The sequence below is a fragment of the Colias croceus genome, chromosome 14 (assembly GCF_905220415.1).
Source record: "Colias croceus chromosome 14, ilColCroc2.1".
Taxonomy (NCBI): Eukaryota; Metazoa; Arthropoda; class Insecta; order Lepidoptera; family Pieridae; genus Colias; species Colias croceus.
The window spans coordinates 586,374-604,780 of record NC_059550.1 but is presented as its reverse complement, the minus strand read 5'-3'; the positions used below and the strand labels follow the sequence as shown (position 1 = coordinate 604,780).

The window sequence follows — 18,407 nt, the reverse complement described above, 5'->3', positions numbered from 1 at the left end:
TATTTTGTTTGGCAATATTATCGAATCTTTGTTTTCTATGTCGAAAACGCTGGCGCGCGGTAAATCTCTAAAGAGATTATGTTTGTGCCAGCTTAATGTAATTTATAATGAATTGTATTATTGTAGTGAATATAAATAAATAAATATAACATTACTTGCTCTGTGAATATAACTGGCAATGACATCGCATTTCAGTCAATGTCAACTGTCAATTATTGTCAAATGCTTTCGTGTTTATCACAGTGTTTACTGTTTTGATTTGAAATAAGTGTACTGTTGTTTTACGTACGCGATATTTTCATAATTATAAATGGATAAAAATCCACAGAGACCTAAAAACGCTTATGAAAGGGTTATGCCCCGTGTTAGTAAATCTCGTCTTAGTTTAAATTCGAATCCGACTGTAAAGCGGCATGAATCTCCCGCGCGTATTGGCGCGAAGCAAAGTTCTTCAAATTTTACCTCGGGTGTATTTAGTGAACTGCCGACCGTTTTAAACGACTATACACCTGAAAGTGATGTAGTTAAACCCAAGAGGCCTACTTATGTTGTTAAACCTAAACGAACGTTAAAGTCAATCGAACCGATAAAGTCGCCACTGCAGAAAACTTATAAACGAATTGAAAATGTTCAAAAACTCCACGCGCGCGCTTCTGCCCCGAGTGTTTTAAAGTTGGATAGCTGGAGTTGGACTGATAGTCATAGACAGTGTTATTCTAGTAGATCTCACACAAGATTAAAAGAACTGGAGGTAAATAAGTTATTTGATTTTTGTGTTAATGAAAATTTTTATTAAAATTCCTAATTAAATTGTGGTAAACTATCTATATTTTGTAAACTAGCTTTCCACCTGCGGCTTCGCCCGCGTTTTCAAAGAAAAACCTGCATAGTTCTCTTTCCCGTGGGATTTCCTGGATAAAACCTAGCCTATATTACTTGTGGATATGGAATGGTGAAAGAATTTTTAAAATCGGTCCAGTAGTTTATGAGCCTATTCATTACAATCAAACAAACAAACAAAGTTTTCCTCTTTATAATATTAGTGTAGATTACATAGGCAAATACTTACAGTATTTTATTATAATCTACTGGTAAATCTAAGTGATAAAAAAATAAAAACAAATATAATATAAAGACAGTTGGGTGTTAGAAAGAATTGACTTTCTTTATAGTTTAGACCAACATAATAACTGCCTATTTGTTATTTTCAGGAAGAAATAAAGGCATATGAAGAAATAGAGAAATCAAAGAAGTTCCGTGACAGACTGTATGAGTCTTGTGGTGTTGTCCTCAATGATGGCGGACAAGTGACAGTTGACAAAGCGGTGCAGGCTCAAGAATTGGGTAACTATTAATTTTATTAGTACTAGTAACTTAAAAATCCCAATCTTTAAACACTTCATTGATGGATAAATAGTAAATTGTTAAATGGGACGACACAAATTTATTGTAATCTACTAAGAATGAAAATACTTAGTTCTAAATACTAGTAGGGTAATTGCGCTGGTTTGCCGTCCAGCTTCTGTTTTCGTCCATTTGACTGACCTGCTACAATCACGTGCGTAAAACTTGAATACAAACCTACCTTCCCGCGCAAGTTTGCACTTTTTACGGTCCATAATGTTTAAGCAACAGTACTATCAACATTAAAATTTGATTTGACAAGAAGAGAGTTCAAAAAATTAACGTAAATGTGGCCGCTTCGCATACGTGCCTTGCAGATGTCATCGCGCGAGAGAAAAATTTGCCGGCGAGAAAAGTTCATGGTAAGATAAATCACTGTTTTAGCTAGTTTACGTAATTTTTTTGGTACGTATGTTTATTTATAAGCATAATAAACGCAATTATAAGTGTTTATCATACATTTTTATAATACTCTTCGAAATATTAAGTGGACGGATACTAGGTTACCAAATTCTCAAAATATTTGGTTTTCGTCCAAGTGGACGGAAACTCAAACAGCTACGTGAATATTTGTTAGGGTCATTTTACTTTATCGGACCTTTAAAATACTGAATAGTTTCTCCCGAAGTGATCTTTATTGCTATTAGTTTAGTTTTTTTGGTTTCCGTCCACTGCTATGTCAGTGCTGCCAAAATAAAAAAATATTTAAAGAAGTGGACGAAAACTAAATTAAGCTTTAAATGTTTTAGTTTTCGTCCATGAATGAGTATTGGAGTATCCAAAAATTAAATATAGCCATTCTTTTGCATTACTTTTCGTCTATTTTTACGTATTGAAAAGTTTTCTATTCAGTATCTTCCTTATAAATAATTGGTGAGGGCCAGAGTGTTGTAGGTATCTAATATTGTCATTCATTCAGTCATGTATCATTCTCCTTATGTGAAGTAGAGTCAATTATTCGTAGCATAAATGGGGGTAGGTCAGACATAATACACTGTATTTTTCTTGATTATCATTCACTTGAGTATCATCTTTTATTCTAGGTCTGTTTTGCCAATGCAGTATTTTTTTATTATACTTACTCAACGTATCCTCAGAAAGATCTTATTGTTTTTAGATGGCCTCGAAGGAGTCTAAGAAATCTAGAAAAAAAAGACGCTGCGTACACTGAAGATTCTGTAGCTAAAACTTATTATTATGGCTGTGTGTTTATAGTACGTTTCATTTGATAAACAAAGTATTAGAATGAAAATTTTTGTTGTTAGAATGAATATTTCTGTTTTTTGATGTTATTTCTTAGTCCTGTAATTATTACTTGTTTCATTTACATTGTAAGGAACGCATTCCTTTCTTTATTACGAATGATTATACAGTCATCACTAACGCCTATAAGGACTGCCAAGTGCTACATAGATCTCAGTGTTGACTAGTTATATTGATTATTATTAGTAAAACCACAAGTAAAACTAAACCTGGGTAGTGAGAAATTGTAATGTTAATTAAATAAACGTATATATTTACCTGTAATTGATTTTAAACTTAATAGTTGACCTATCCTCCTTTTTCTACACGGTGGTCGAAAACTAGCTTACACTAGGACGAAAACCAGTTTTTTTGGACGAAAACTAGCATTTACCCTACTTTTGCAGAAAATAATTTAAATAAAAAGATACATCAAAATGATTTATTTTCCCTTAATATTATCTTAAAGAAGACTATATAAGGACTTAAAAAAAAAATTATATGTTTAAGGAAGGGTGCTCCAAAATATTTATTTCGTATCACAAAGTTGGCAACTCCTATAATTGGACGAAAACCAGCGCAATGACCCTACTTACCAAAAACGAATGTAGTTTATGATTCCTTTTGCATCAATTTATTGTTAACTGATTACTTATTTAAAGCTGCTGATCGATTTAACTTGTAGAAGAATATAAAAGTTAAGTACAATCTACCCTGGAGACAGTGTAACTTATGTCCAACTTGCCAAATGAAATCAATCATTTATAAATCCTCATGAAGTTTAACTTCAGTTGCTGGGTTTTATGTTGCTAAAAAAATATGATATGATTTTTTAACTTTTAATTGATTTTTGTTGAAACAAACGGGAACAGATACATTTTGTTCCTGATTATATAGAAATTATGCATTATTCAAAGACATTTTTAACTAAAGCGCCATCTATTCAACGTTTATCGTATTATTATAAAGCTATTTTATAAGGTTCAACAGAGAAACTTCAGAGGTCTCTATTTCCATTCTACAAGAAATCGTTATGAATTATTATTACTACTGTATATTATGCATGTTTTCATTAAAATAAATACAATACATTCCTTATTGATTTCATTAAGAATATAAATTAATACTAAACACCGAATACATAATTCATACTATAAATAGAACAGTTATTTCGAGATGTAATGCACCAGCCGAAATAGCTCAGTTGGGAGAGCGTTAGACTGAAGATCTAAAGGTCCCTGGTTCGATCCCGGGTTTCGGCAACTCTTTTGCTTCTTTTTTAATACAAATTTTTTTTTGTTAATAATTGTTATGCAATGCTTTAAATTTTTGCGATTATATCGATTTTAATGATGATAAACTACGATAATAAACTAGAGACCTTAGCTTTAGGTAGGGTCATTGCGCTGGTTTTCGTCCAATTATAGGAGTTGCCAACTTTGTGATACGAAATAAATATTTTGGAGCACCCTTCCTTAAACATATAATTTTTTTTTTAAGTCCTTATATACTCTTCTTTAAGATAATATTAAGGGAAAATAAATCATTTTGATGTATCTTTTTATTTAAATTATTTTCTGCAAAAGTAGGGTAAATGCTAGTTTTCGTCCAAAAAAACTGGTTTTCGTCCTAGTGTAAGCTAGTTTTCGACCACCGTGTAGAAAAAGGAGGGTAGGTCAACTATTAAGTTTAAAATCAATTACAGGTAAATATATACGTTTATTTAATTAACATTACAATTTCTCACTACCCAGGTTTAGTTTTACTTGTGGTTTTACTAATAATAATCAATATAACTAGTCAACACTGAGATCTATGTAGCACTTGGCAGTCCTTATAGGCGTTAGTGATGACTGTATAATCATTCGTAATAAAGAAAGGAATGCGTTCCTTACAATGTAAATGAAACAAGTAATAATTACAGGACTAAGAAATAACATCAAAAAACAGAAATATTCATTCTAACAACAAAAATTTTCATTCTAATACTTTGTTTATCAAATGAAACGTACTATAAACACACAGCCATAATAATAAGTTTTAGCTACAGAATCTTCAGTGTACGCAGCGTCTTTTTTTTCTAGATTTCTTAGACTCCTTCGAGGCCATCTAAAAACAATAAGATCTTTCTGAGGATACGTTGAGTAAGTATAATAAAAAAATACTGCATTGGCAAAACAGACCTAGAATAAAAGATGATACTCAAGTGAATGATAATCAAAAAAAATACAGTGTATTATGTCTGACCTACCCCCATTTATGCTACGAATAATTGACTCTACTTCACATAAGGAGAATGATACATGACTGAATGAATGACAATATTAGGTACCTACAACACTCTGGCCCTCACCAATTATTTATAAGGAAGATACTGAATAGAAAACTTTTCAATACGTAAAAATAGACGAAAAGTAATGCAAAAGAATGGCTATATTTAATTTTTGGATACTCCAATACTCATTCATGGACGAAAACTAAAACATTTAAAAATTAAAGCTAAATTTAGTTTTCGTCCACTTCTTTAAATATTTTTTTATCTTGGCAGCACTGACAAAGCAGTGGACGGAAACCAAAAAATCTAAACTAATAGCAATAAAGATCACTTCGGGAGAAACTATTCAGTATTTTAAAGGTCCGATAAAGTAAAATGACCCTAACAAATATTCACGTAGCTGTTTGAGTTTCCGTCCACTTGGACGAAAACCAAATATTTTGAGAATTTGGTAACCTAGTATCCGTCCACTTAATATTTCGAAGAGTATTATAAAAATGTATGATAAACACTTTTAATTGCGTTTATTATGCTTATAAATAAACATACGTACCAAAAACATTACGTAAACTAGCTAAAACAGTGATTTACCTTACCATGAACTTTTCTCGCCGGCAAATTTTTCTCTCGCGCGATGACATCTGCAAGGCACGTATGCGAAGCGGCCACTTTTACGTTAATTTTTTGAACTCTCTTCTTGTCAAATCAAATTTTAATGTTGATAGTACTGTTGCATAAACATTATGGACCGTAAAAAGTGCAAACTTGCGCGGGAAGGTAGGTTTGTATTCAAGTTTTACGCACGTGATTGTAGCAGGTCAGTCAAATGGACGAAAACAGAAGCTGGACGGCAAACCAGCGCAATTACCCTACCATCAATTTACTTATTCTTGCCTTGCATATTTTTTTGCTCAAAATGATTATTCATCAAAGGTATCATAAAAATATAGAACTTTTTTTTAATGTCATAAATAAAGAATATTTAATAATTTTATCAAAATTACGTAAATTACTTATTTTTTATATTTTTTTTTATTTTTTTATTTATTTATTTAAACAATTAGATTACAGCGATCAATTAATGTTAGTACGTGACTTAAAAAGCTAATGTTAGTAGGTAGATATTAAAGTACTATCATCAGTTCACGGGGCACCCTATGCGTAAACCTGTCGCTTTGAATGGACAAGTCTACGCATAAAGTGTCCCATGAAAGATGACATATATCTCTCCGAGATTATACTCTCATATATATTGAGTTTTTAGTCATAAAACTACACTAAACTAATTAAGCTTTCCTTTTTTGCAGGTAAAACGACTATCTTATCAAGGTATGTTTACTTTTAAGTTTTAACTGTTAGAATAGAAATTTTATAGGATAGTAAGATATTTTTTTTTATGAAATTAGAAGGCAAACGAGCAGACGCCTTGCCTGGTGGTAAGCTAAGTGCGCCGCCCATAGACTACCGCAGTTCTGATGTTAGTTAGTTAAAGGGAAAATTCTCAAAAAAATATGATGCCCTATTTGGCGAAGCCTCACATCGCCTCTTTAGCTCAGTGGTAGAGCACTGGTCTCGTAAACCAGGGGTCGTGAGTTCAATCCTCACAGGAGGCATCAGTATTCATTTTTTATTTTTATTTACCTTAAATTTCAAAAATAGTTTATATTACATATTGGATACATTTCTTTTCTATATTTTTGTGCTTTTCGAACTTTTTTTTTTATCTTTTTGACTAATATTCTTGCATTTTCATAATATTTATTTTTAATATATACATAATATATTGTTAGGTATTTGAAGATTTCAGAATGTAGGTATATTTTATTAGTACTTAACTAATGCTAATAATTTATAATTAATTTTTTTATTAGTCTTCAAACTATAAAATTTGATATAGGTATTCTGTCCATTCTTGCAATTATTGAAGTGAAACTTCTTTATCGGGGTTGGAAAAAAATTTAGTGTAACATTTTTTCGTTACGCGGACATTTTTCCGTTACGCGCCATCTTTTTCTTATCCCTACCACGCGAGATTCGACGTATTTCTGTAAAGTCATAAATAAGTTTTACTTCTTACGTGTGTACACGTCTAGTACACGCACACATTTTTTTTACTAAATATTTGTTTTTCAACACTTGTATGAAGATTCTATAAGGTATTTACGCTTATTCAATTTAACGCAAGTCAAAATCTCCGCGATCTATTACGATAGATCGCGGCTTGCGCTATCCTTTTACTATGAACAGCATAGGTCCACAGGAGAGCGCCGAGCAACATGTCCTCTCTCTGGGAAGGCTCGCTGCCGACTGATTTTAATCGGGTCGCGCGCAGTGTTTTATAGTACTTTAAAAAAAATTGTAGAAAAATAATAGAGGTACCTTAGTTGATTTTTTAAATTTAATCTTATAAGTAAGACGTTCTTTTATTGCAATATGTATAAATTATATTCAACTAAGTCAAATATCTTGGTGAAAATAATCATTTTGTCGACTATAATTTCTAAAAAAATTCACATTGTTCGGATTTTAATTTCGTAAGTTAGGAGTCCAAAATAAAAAAATCTTTTAACTAACTATTTTAATAAGGATTTTTGCAGTTAGTTAAAAAAAAATGTGTGTTAGATCTGTCAGCAATTTCAGATATTTTTAGCTTCGAAATTGACACTAAAAGTGAAATCAAGTAATCATCGGCTCAGTTATCTTGATGGTATTCACAAATACTGTATTAATTGAAAAAAACTCTTAACTAACTATATAGACAATAAAATTTCCTAAAATTATTAGTAATTCATATGTTTGTAAGATAAGTGGTTGATGGACAATCTGGTTTGAAAAATCACATATTTGAGCCAAACAGCGCACGGACCGCGTACACGGCCTTAACTGCGTACAATAAAATGTTCTATGGTCCTTTCTCAAGGTGTGTTAGATACAGTGTTACCGTTAGAGGCCCGTTAGTTGGTAGGGTTGATACCGAAGAAATAATTTATGGTTTTTCTGAGATTTTATCTAAAAGAATACGTTATTATTATGATTTTTACTATTTACAGAAATTTAAAACATACATTTTTAACAATAACATATTATACATTGATGATCCATCAATTGAAATTGTTAAAGTATCTCTAGCCCATGAACTACAATTATATACCGTGTATTATTTATGTAGGTACCTAATTTCGTTATTCTAAAATATAGTATATAGGTAAAGTAAAGTAAGTATAATAAGTATAGTGTAAACTAATTTAGTAGTAGAATCCATCAAAAAACATTTTTTTTTAACTGAAGTTCCTTTAAATCTAACATAATAATTAGTTATGTAAATTTAAGAATTCTCAATTCATAGAAAATTCCATTAAAAGTACCACACTACGTTTTTACATATTTCGTTTACATATTTTCTAGATTGAAACTTAAAAATTCAAAAACTTCACCGAAATTAACTAAACCCGCCCGCTAGCAACCCTAATCATGATCGTATTTACCTGACATATCCTGTTTTATTATCTGCCACCGCTAATGGTATCCAGTGGAACCGGCTGTGCCAAGACAAGTAGCCGTAAGGGCTATCTTACACCCGCGATTGTATATTAAATTATAGAAATGTATCGTGGTAGTAAGGAATTGTTGTTGAAAATTGCGTTATTAGGAAAAAAATAATAATAGCTATCTGGTCTATTACTAAACGCACAAAGAGCTAAGTTATATTTGTCTTATCGATCTGTATCTGACTTTAAAGAGATAAGTACCTATTCAATTATAACTTTACAACTTCCAAAATAAATAATTTCGGCTAGAAACTACACTAAAACTATAACCACATTAAATAAAATTATTGTAAATCATAGCTGATTTCTCGACAACAGTTCGTCAATTTTCTTTACTATATATGTACTACAATTCAAATTTCTTGAACGAAAATATTCAATTACTTCCTTTTGGGCACTATGGGCATTATAGAAGTCTAACTCCTGAAACCCAAATCACCAATACATAATAAACTTCATCTTACCACACTTCATGCTACCAAAGCCAGCAATACGGTAGTAGAATGTTTTACAATCGATGGAGCAATACGTCATATCCGCTTCCCGCTGGCCCAGCTCCAGGGATCTGGCTATTTCTGATATCGACTTAATATATAGCCGGGGATTAGCCATTTCCGATTCAATATTTTCCCTACGTGACGCAAGAGGAACAATAGTTGGTGTAAGATGGCTTACAAGATCATGAGGTGATTTTGCATTATAGGTAGTTTTGGGATACAATTTACTATGTGCTTTAAACAAAACAGACGACGTGTCATGTAGCAATTAAGAAAATAATTATGGATGGTTGCATTGGCTATGTGAAAACGTAAAACGGAAGTGAGGAGGTAGCTCTTTGGTAATGAATTCACAATAAGCATTTACCGGGGTAAATGAAATAAAATATATTAGATTTAGATTTATAGATAACTGCGTTAAAAACAACCGACTTCAAACTTGCACTTGCAATATTGACAAATACAGACAAAAATGCTCGTAAAATAAAAACTACTGGGCCTATCCAAATAAAATTTTTATGGGACCAATCCGACACCATCCCGCATCGAACAAAAAAAGAATCACGTAAATCGGTTCAGAAACCTCGGAGTAATCGGTGTACATACATAAAAAAAAAAAAAATATACCGGCCGAATTGATAACCTCCTCCTTTTTTTTGAAGTCGGTTAAAAAGTGTAAAGGTTCCTGTCTGATCTTTATTGAAGAACAAATGAAGAGAACAATGCAACGTAATTTATGTCTTAACTCTATTTATTTGGGAAAATAAATTGAATTTTTGTGTGTCTTTGCTAACCGAGTAGTAAACAATATTAAATAGAGTAGGTAGATAATTTCAAAATCTTCCAAGAAGCTTTCCTTCCTCCTTTCTATAAACATTCTGGGATAACCAAGTGGGTTTTAACAAGACTCACGAAAGCTGTATATATATACACGTATCAATCAAAACGTAAACCCTGGTGCTGACGATCGAAGTCTCTAAATAGCCAAGGGAAACAATATAAACAATAAACATTGCTTGGCACGAACCTTATTAGGGCAACGGACTCGCATTGAATGGAGTGACGTCACCAACCCTAAGACGACCTACATCCCTTTTATTAATACGACGATAGAACGAGATAGATAATAAAGATGGTGAATCAGTGATGCATTTGACATTCAGCCAATAGAGAGTTGACGTAAATTGTTGTGGTATTGGTGGTATGCTGGTACGTGTCACGTTGTTTTTTGATTCTAAATAAAGATTTGATCTTGAGGTATTGAGAAAGTTTGATTTGTTAAGACTTGATGGATTTCAATAAGAGTCCGCTAATAAACTTCTTAACAGTACGATTGAGGAAGGTTAAGTACCTATAGGTATGTCTATTTATAATCAAAACAGATGTATCAAAGTTCGCTTATAATTTTGTTTGTTTGTCAATTATAATAATTTTACTTTATTCTGTTTATAACAAAAGTAAAAAAATCGTCACTTACGAGCTACTTGCACAAATAACTTTTTATTCGATGTTGCGTCAATAATTTTTGTTACCGTTTTTGCTAAGGTTTTTTTGTTTTACGCTTTTAACTAATCTTGTTGTTTTGATATTGTGGAGACGTTTTTTAGGTTCTAATTTAATAGATAGCTTATTTAATTGGATAAGTAGGTACTAAGGGCGTCTTTATACACAGATATAACAAGTGTTATGTACAAGAAAAACCCTGTCTAAAATGGTGTGCAACTGAAATAGTATATCGTCGCAGACAGCAGTTATGCTTTTGACATATTTTTTCCAATAAAATGTATCATTTTACGACAGAGGACAAGATAATATGAAGTAGTTATAGAGTGTGTAGTAAGCCCATATTTGTAATAAACTCTCCTGTGGCATAGAACCAACTATGACCTACCTATATATTCTGTGGTAGAACGTCATGTAGAAGCAAAAATAAAGGACGTATTTCGTGAAAAATTGATTCACTCATATAGTGTAAGCTGTTGCAAATAAATTAGTTAAACCATTTAAAACAATATTCTCGGTAATGAGTAATGAAAACAGTTAAAAGTTTGTTTTCCTGTAAATTGTTACTCCAATAATATTGTTGCAATAGTTTATGTTTAATCTCTTTGGGTAATTCCGCAAATTTTACTACTGTAAACAATGTGTAATTTAAATGTGTTAAAATATGCGTCATAACGCAAAATCAATGCTTGTATTGAATTCGTCATTGTTGTTTTTACTCCATATAATAATGACCTATGTACAATATGGGGGTCTTCAAGCGAAGAGTGAACGGGTACCTTCTAGGGAAGCGCGCTCCATCATAGACCACATCTCAGCTTACCATCAGGCGAGATCGTGGTCAAGTGCTTCCCTATTATACAATAAAAAAAATGACCTCATAATATGCGGTGGCTTATGTCAAATGCTTAAACTTACTTACTTAGTTACTAGTTACTAGACTTAAATACGTACTAATTGCTATAGTATAATAAAGTACGATGCTCAGATGTAAAATAAATAGTTTAAACAATAAACTCTTTAGTGCTGCATCTAATTCAATTGCAGATATATTTTAACAAACTTTTATCTTCACATCGAGTCACACACGGGCGAAACCGCAGGCGGAAAGCTAGTAATGAGCATAAGGAAAGATATAAGTATTGACTGCAGTGCTCATTTCTTCGCGTTATTTGCGGTAAATAACTTATTTCGTACTTCAAGTGGGTAATTGTCAATAAATTTAGCCGGATCGTTCGGATTCAGTGCAGAATCCCAATTGTATTTGCGGTTGCGTGGTCACGTACTCGCAAACACTTGAGCGTCTGCGGATCGTTCGTTTTAGGGTTCCGTAGGCGTAGAGTATTGTTTTAAATTTTGACTGAAAAAATATTATACAATTATGTAACTAGTTTAGAATAACTTGCATGGTTATTCTGTTGCAGGTACTTGCAACTTGCTTGGTGTGTTGGCTTCTGTTTAAAATTTAATTTAATGCAGCAAATGTGCCGAGCAATAAAACTACGCTAATCTACACAAATGTTATAAAGAGGAAAGATTTGTATATAACAAATAACCTTTTTTATCTTGAATATATTAGACAAACCAAACAACAAGCAGCTTATAATAATTATATCTGCTAGCTGTTCCCTGCGGTTTTACCCGCGTTGCTCCGCTCCTGTTGGTCTTAGCGTGATGATATAGCCTATAGCCTTCCTCGATAAATGGGCTATCTAACACCGAAATCAATTTTTCATATTGACCAGTAGTTCCTTAGATTAACGCGTTCAAACAAACAAACAAACTCTTCAGCTTTATAATATTAGTATCTATAGATTCCACCGAATTAGCTATCATACAGAACCCACACTAACTTATAACCCTGGCTTACTTACCCTTCAAAGTGACCGCTATCACGTACGGCGGGTAAACGCTCCCCGGGACTACGTGACTGTCACGCGTCACGTATCCCAGATGATAATGTACTTCATTATGTGGGGCATTGCAAATTGGTTTCAATGTGTGGCCAAATATCAAAGGTTGGACGACTGGTGATGTTACTTAGTTGGTAAAGGAAAAATTGTGGTACTGGTATGGCCAAGAGTCAAAGGCTATGATCACGTACCTACTTGGCCAGCATGGTGGACTATGGCCGAAAGATGATAATAATAAATGGAAATTATACATAGGTGGTAAATTAACTCGATTAAGTTATTGGGTATAAGGTTGGGCTCTATGATTTATATTATTCTCATATTAATACTTTAAAGGAAATAATCATCATCGCCATTCTCTAAATAGATATATAATTAATTGATAAAAATATGAAAATAAAAATGTACATTGTACGATATACACACATGAAATATATTCTTGATTATTTCTCTCACAACGCTTCGTCTAAAACTTAGCAAAGCTTTTGCCATGGAAACTAGACAAATAATAAACATAATTATGTTTTGTATATAAAAATCATTATTTGAGCATTAGTATAGAAAATACAATGTTGCCCACGCAATATTTTTGCCACTTAAATGTGAACAATATTTAGAGTCCCTACAGTCAATCATTAAGAAAATTAATTATCAATAGTTTAAGTTTTATTATATTGGTTTAGACTCTATCTCTATAAATTCGCGATCATAAATATACTGTATTTTTACAATTCAAAAGCGCTTCTGAAGGAAATTATTTTTATCTGAATAATTTAAAAGACCATTTTTTATCATCGATATCAGAATAAAATAAACCTTCCTTCTTGTCTTTAAATCGAGGTTAACTCGACTAGTCTCTTAATTATTTAGCTTTTTTAGTATATACAAACATCCCTACATACACACTGAGCTTAAGACTACCCGTCCATATACAGACCTATTCAATAAACTTAAGCAAAGCCAGCGCATAATGCATCGCGTGTCACAGTGCAGCAATCAACATGCGTACAGAATGCTAATGTTGGCGAGAACGATGCTAATCTTCGGCAGCTGATGAATAACAATGGCTTGGTGATGTGGTCACAGCTCCTACGGACGTGCGAGTAGCGGGTGATGGATAAAATAATCAATATTGTTCGTAAAAGAGCGTGTGTGCCGCGTATGTGTGAGAAGTGAAAATTCTTTGGCAAGATTAAAAGATACCAAAGTCGTCGCCTTACTCCATGATGTGACGGTATTGCCATGACCCGACCTTGAAATTTTACTCTCAACGCGGCTTGGTTGAAGAAAAGGCGTGTGCCGCCGTCACCCTAAACCGAGTTGCTTCTACGCAGTGATCTACGTGTGGATACGTCTTTTGATTATCATAAGTAGCTAATATCTGTAAAAATGGATTAAAGACGGAATAAAGAAAGATAACCTATGTCGTTTATATGGATGTTTGGATTATAGTTGTCACTCAAAAAGCGAAGGAAAATAATCGATAAGATATTCAATGTTTACAACAAAACATGTATCTGTTACAATCGAATAATAAGTAGAGCTCAACATTACATCTAAATCCAATTGTAAAAACGATTGCATCATGTCTAATTACCCGTGTTTATATGAACCGCCAAAGCTCTAATCGCTCCCTAATTCCTAAACTTGGCGATGGTGCCAAGAACGAAGAAAGTTCGTGAGTGTTATGGATGGATGTAAATACTTCTGAACCGATTGCGTTGAAATTTGGTATGTAGATAGCTGAAGACCCTGAATAAGACATAGGCTACTTTTTATCCCAGAAATCCCACAGGAACGGGAACTATGCGGGTTTAAAATCTAGTGTTGATATAAACGCCAAAGCTTTACACCTAACCGCTCCCTAAACTTGGCGCTGGTGCCAAGAAACCTCCCGCGTGGTTTTACTATTATGGGAGAGAATGCAATGAACTTCATTTGTGTACACAATATGCATGAGGAAAGGGAGAGTTAGGTTCGTTGTTTTAAGGTTGTGAGGTTCTGTGGTTGAATTATGGATATGACGAATGGTAATGCGGATGAAGGATTGTTTTTGTAACCTTATGTTTGTTTAATTTTTATTGAAGAACCTTAGTATTAAAGCCAATGAATAATAAAGTTGATAATACAGAGAAAAAGCATATTTGCGCGAAAAGTATCTCACTAAAATCAAATAAAAGAGAAAAAGAAACAGAGAACGTTGATGCAGATCATGCTCTAAAACTTATATATCTAATTTTTTTCGAAGTCGAATTGATATTATAAGTGCTAAGGATTAAATTAACTATGATAAAGAAATTCCAATTCCTTCCAAAATGTTAATTAAACTGATGCCCAAACTCAATCTAAAGACCAACCGACAAGAATGTTTGTATTCAGGAGTATTTGCAGAAAACTGGATTAGGATTCCGAGGCTAAACCTAAACAATGTATGTAAATTGAATGCCACTATTTGAAATTCAAAGGGCGCTACGTAAGGGCTACTTCCGATTGGCTCCACGATCTCGCTCCACTTCCGGTGGGATAATCGGGTTGTCTCTAGTCTATGCACGCATCGCAGTCTAGATTGTCTATTGATTTTCTATTAACTATGAATTCAGTATGGTTTATTTAAATTTCTGGTTTGTAAAGCTTGTAGTAAGCTGCTTTTTTCGAAGTAACTGAAGTAATATGAAATTAGTTAGGTATATTGGGAGCATAAACTTCACAGTTTGAAAATAATCTTACAATTTAATGCCTCAGCCCCCGAAGAAATTCAATAGAAAATCTATTGTGTCGTGGTCTCATTGGGCCGCTCGGTGGTCAATGGGTTAATAATTAATTAGTACCTCATTTCGAAGTATAATTCGCCTACATATTTCAACAAAAGTTTGTTTACAACTTACCAACTTAAGGGCCGATTTTTCAATGCTTGGATAAAACTTATTCATCGAATAATGTATAAAACTACCATTTTATAAACGTATTCTAATTGCCCGTATTTGACAGTTTACGTGACATTTTAATATTATGGTGTAATACTTTATTGGACGGATAAGTTTTATCCAAGCATTGAAAATCGGCCCTAAAATGAATATATTTGACACTAATTATGACAGTAAAATATCGATCGAATATACTATACTATAACTTTTTATCAAAATGTATCCTCAAATATGGAAGCAAAATAACCACAGTACCATAGCAGATTAATCTCGTATCAAAGGAAGGTAACTAACCAATATTTAGCCTGTCCATAGTCTCCCGGGTATGCAGCCGATAGGCGTAAATACAAAGAGCGTGTTTCAGTAGTGACTGGTCCTTTGTGTTTCAGAGCCAATCAGCGTTCGGCTTTTGAGTTGTTCGTAAGATCCTAAGGTTTATATAGGCATATAACCTATATTATTTCATGTTACTAATATTATAAAGCTGAAAATTTTGCTTGTTTGCTTAAACGCGCTAATCGCATGAACCACTGCCTTGATTTAAAAAAAATATTTCACTGTTAGATAGTCCATTTATCGAGGAAGACTAGCATATACTGCTTTTAAAGAATATAGTTAACGTTAAATTTATGGTATTAGATTTAAGTATAAAATCTGACTTATATACTTTACTGAGTATAAATAAATCATAGTTCGTTATATACCTTTGTGTAGGCACACATATTTCGTGTTAGCAATCAATAATATTCTATAACTACTCAAGTGAAAATAACAACATTATGAAGTATAACAATACCTACACAATACACATTACATTGGCCATTAATTAATGTTTATCAAACTACTAATAATAGAAGCAAATAAACGCTTTATATACTCCATTCTTTTGATATACGAAATTTTTAATTTATTTTAATTTATTAACTAAAGACTAAACCGCTTCGATTTGTCAGAACCAACATGGGACCACATGGCAGGCACGAGCTTTCAAATAAGAAACTAATTATAAAAATTTGCTCACCCAGTCCATAGTTCTGAAATAACATATATCAACAAACAAAAAATAAAAATTCAGTCTTATTAAAAATTTTTTTTTTGAAGTCGGTTGATTAAATAACAATACGCAATGCAGTTATATATGATGTGAATTTTCACCTGTCACTAATATAATAATGTATCGAATAGCATAAAGGAATGAATTATTCCATGAATTATTCCATCGAATGGTAATATAATGGTTTATAGTAAAACGTGGTTTTTTGATTGATTTACGATGATGAAACACAGCCGCACTTTGCGAATAGAGCGAGTTATTTATGGAAATGAATCCTAATAAATATTGTAGTTTACTTCTTCAGCTATATCTTATGAAATTTAATGGTTAACACGCTTTTACGCATTTCTTTTCTTGTTTATAAAAAACTAAGGATTATGACCATGTTACGTGTAAAGTTTAAAAGGCAATATACTGATATTCTTCTCCATAGATACTGCTTTCCGAATCGGTGGTAAATGTTAAAATATGTAATGACGTTTCAAAAGTGCTTCTAAAAGAAGTCTAATTGAATAAATAAATGTTTGAGTTTGAGTTTGAAACTAACGATTATTCAACTCTGTATAAGGATTTAGAAGACATGGTGAAATAAAAGAACAAAGAATAATGTCATTAAATTTGAAAATATTCTATTGATGATTATCACTACATAGTACATACTACATAGTATAAAACAAAGTCGCTTTCTCTGTCCCTATGCCCCTTTGTATGCTTAAATATTTAAAACTACGCAACGGATATTGATGCGGTTTTTTTAATAGATAGAGTGATTCAAGAGGAAGGTTTTAGTATATAATTTATTATGTTTTAGACAAAGCGGGCGAAGCCGCGGGCGGAAAGCTAGTCTTACTATAAAAATTTCAACAACAGTTTAATAACATATCATAATATACATTACGTTGTCAAACAAATATAAAAACATATGAATAGGTACTGACGCCAATTATGTTAATTTAGAGAATTACATAATATATTTATTATTTCCATGTAAGACAAACGTTCAGATGAATAATACACTTCATCAAAATGACAAGCGTTCACACTTTTTATTAAACGTAAAGAAAATGTTAAGGCCATGAGCATTATTTATAGTATGTATCATGAATTTGTTATATCGAATTAGAAAAACATGTTATTTTATGGCCTGTTTACTATCTGATGATGGAAAAACAACGTCGTCATATCCATTACAGTTATGTTGGTTGTATATCTTTATATTTATTTATATCTGGACGAAAAGTTAATTCATCTACACTAATATTATAAAGAGGAAAACTTTATTTGTTTGTTTGTAATGAATAGGGTTATAAACTACTGGACCGATTTTGATGAAATTTGGCACAGACAATCTTTACACCCTGAGAAAGAACATAGGCTATTGCGAAATATGTACCACGGTCTAAGCCGGGGCGGACCGCCAGTAAGAAATATAGAAAAACGTAAGTCTACCCATAGTTTTGTGCTCATAGAATAGAAAAGAAAAACACCTGTTTTATATACTAAGAAAAAGAAGCAATTTTGCGTTGGATGTCATATGAAGAAGACAAAATTGCCAAGTATAAAATATTGAAACTTCTCGGTTTAACCAAATTGGGATTTGGGACACTTAAATTCGATAAGGCTAAGCAAAGTCAAGACCAATCAAGGTGTGGGCTTTTATGAAGGTTCTCGCAAAAATAGGGCCACTAGCTCCGCATGTTTGATCGTCCAATACATGATAACGACTTCGAAAGTAAACAGTTTGTTTTTCACATAACGCAGAGGAAAACTTTGGTGATTGCTTGTATAGCTATCAACAAGAATTTGATTGTAATCAAAACACTAAATAGATAGTATCAGTTCGCTGTAGTTTTATATTCACGAACACGAGCATGAAACTCTGAATAAGAAGATGAAAACGTGCCACCAATTCATCCAACACCATAAGTGTGAATGCAATTACCCGGACGAAACGTGAACAGAAATTGCGCCACAGCAGCGATCACGTTGAGTGATGCAGTGATATCATCGGAATGCAATTATGTGCCGTGACAAACGGCTTATCAGT

The 18,407-nt window shown here is 32.6% G+C and overlaps 1 protein-coding gene and 2 non-coding genes across 3 annotated transcripts in view; all 3 read left to right on the top strand.

The window, feature by feature from the left end:
* Window positions 1-268: 268 nt before the first annotated feature.
* Window positions 269-18,407, top strand: part of LOC123697449 (probable serine/threonine-protein kinase nek3) — a 106,437-nt gene continuing 88,298 nt past the window's right edge. The window contains exons 1-3 of the mRNA XM_045643970.1: window positions 269-751; window positions 1,212-1,344; window positions 6,229-6,250. Coding sequence (XP_045499926.1) covers window positions 311-751; window positions 1,212-1,344; window positions 6,229-6,250 — 596 coding nt within the window. The 5' untranslated portion in view covers window positions 269-310. The remainder of the gene's footprint in view (window positions 752-1,211; window positions 1,345-6,228; window positions 6,251-18,407) is intronic.
* Trnaf-gaa lies at window positions 3,836-3,908 on the top strand. The gene has a single exon. It is a non-coding gene; the product is annotated as a tRNA-Phe (tRNA).
* On the top strand, window positions 6,463-6,534 carry Trnat-cgu. Its single transcript has one exon. It is a non-coding gene; the product is annotated as a tRNA-Thr (tRNA).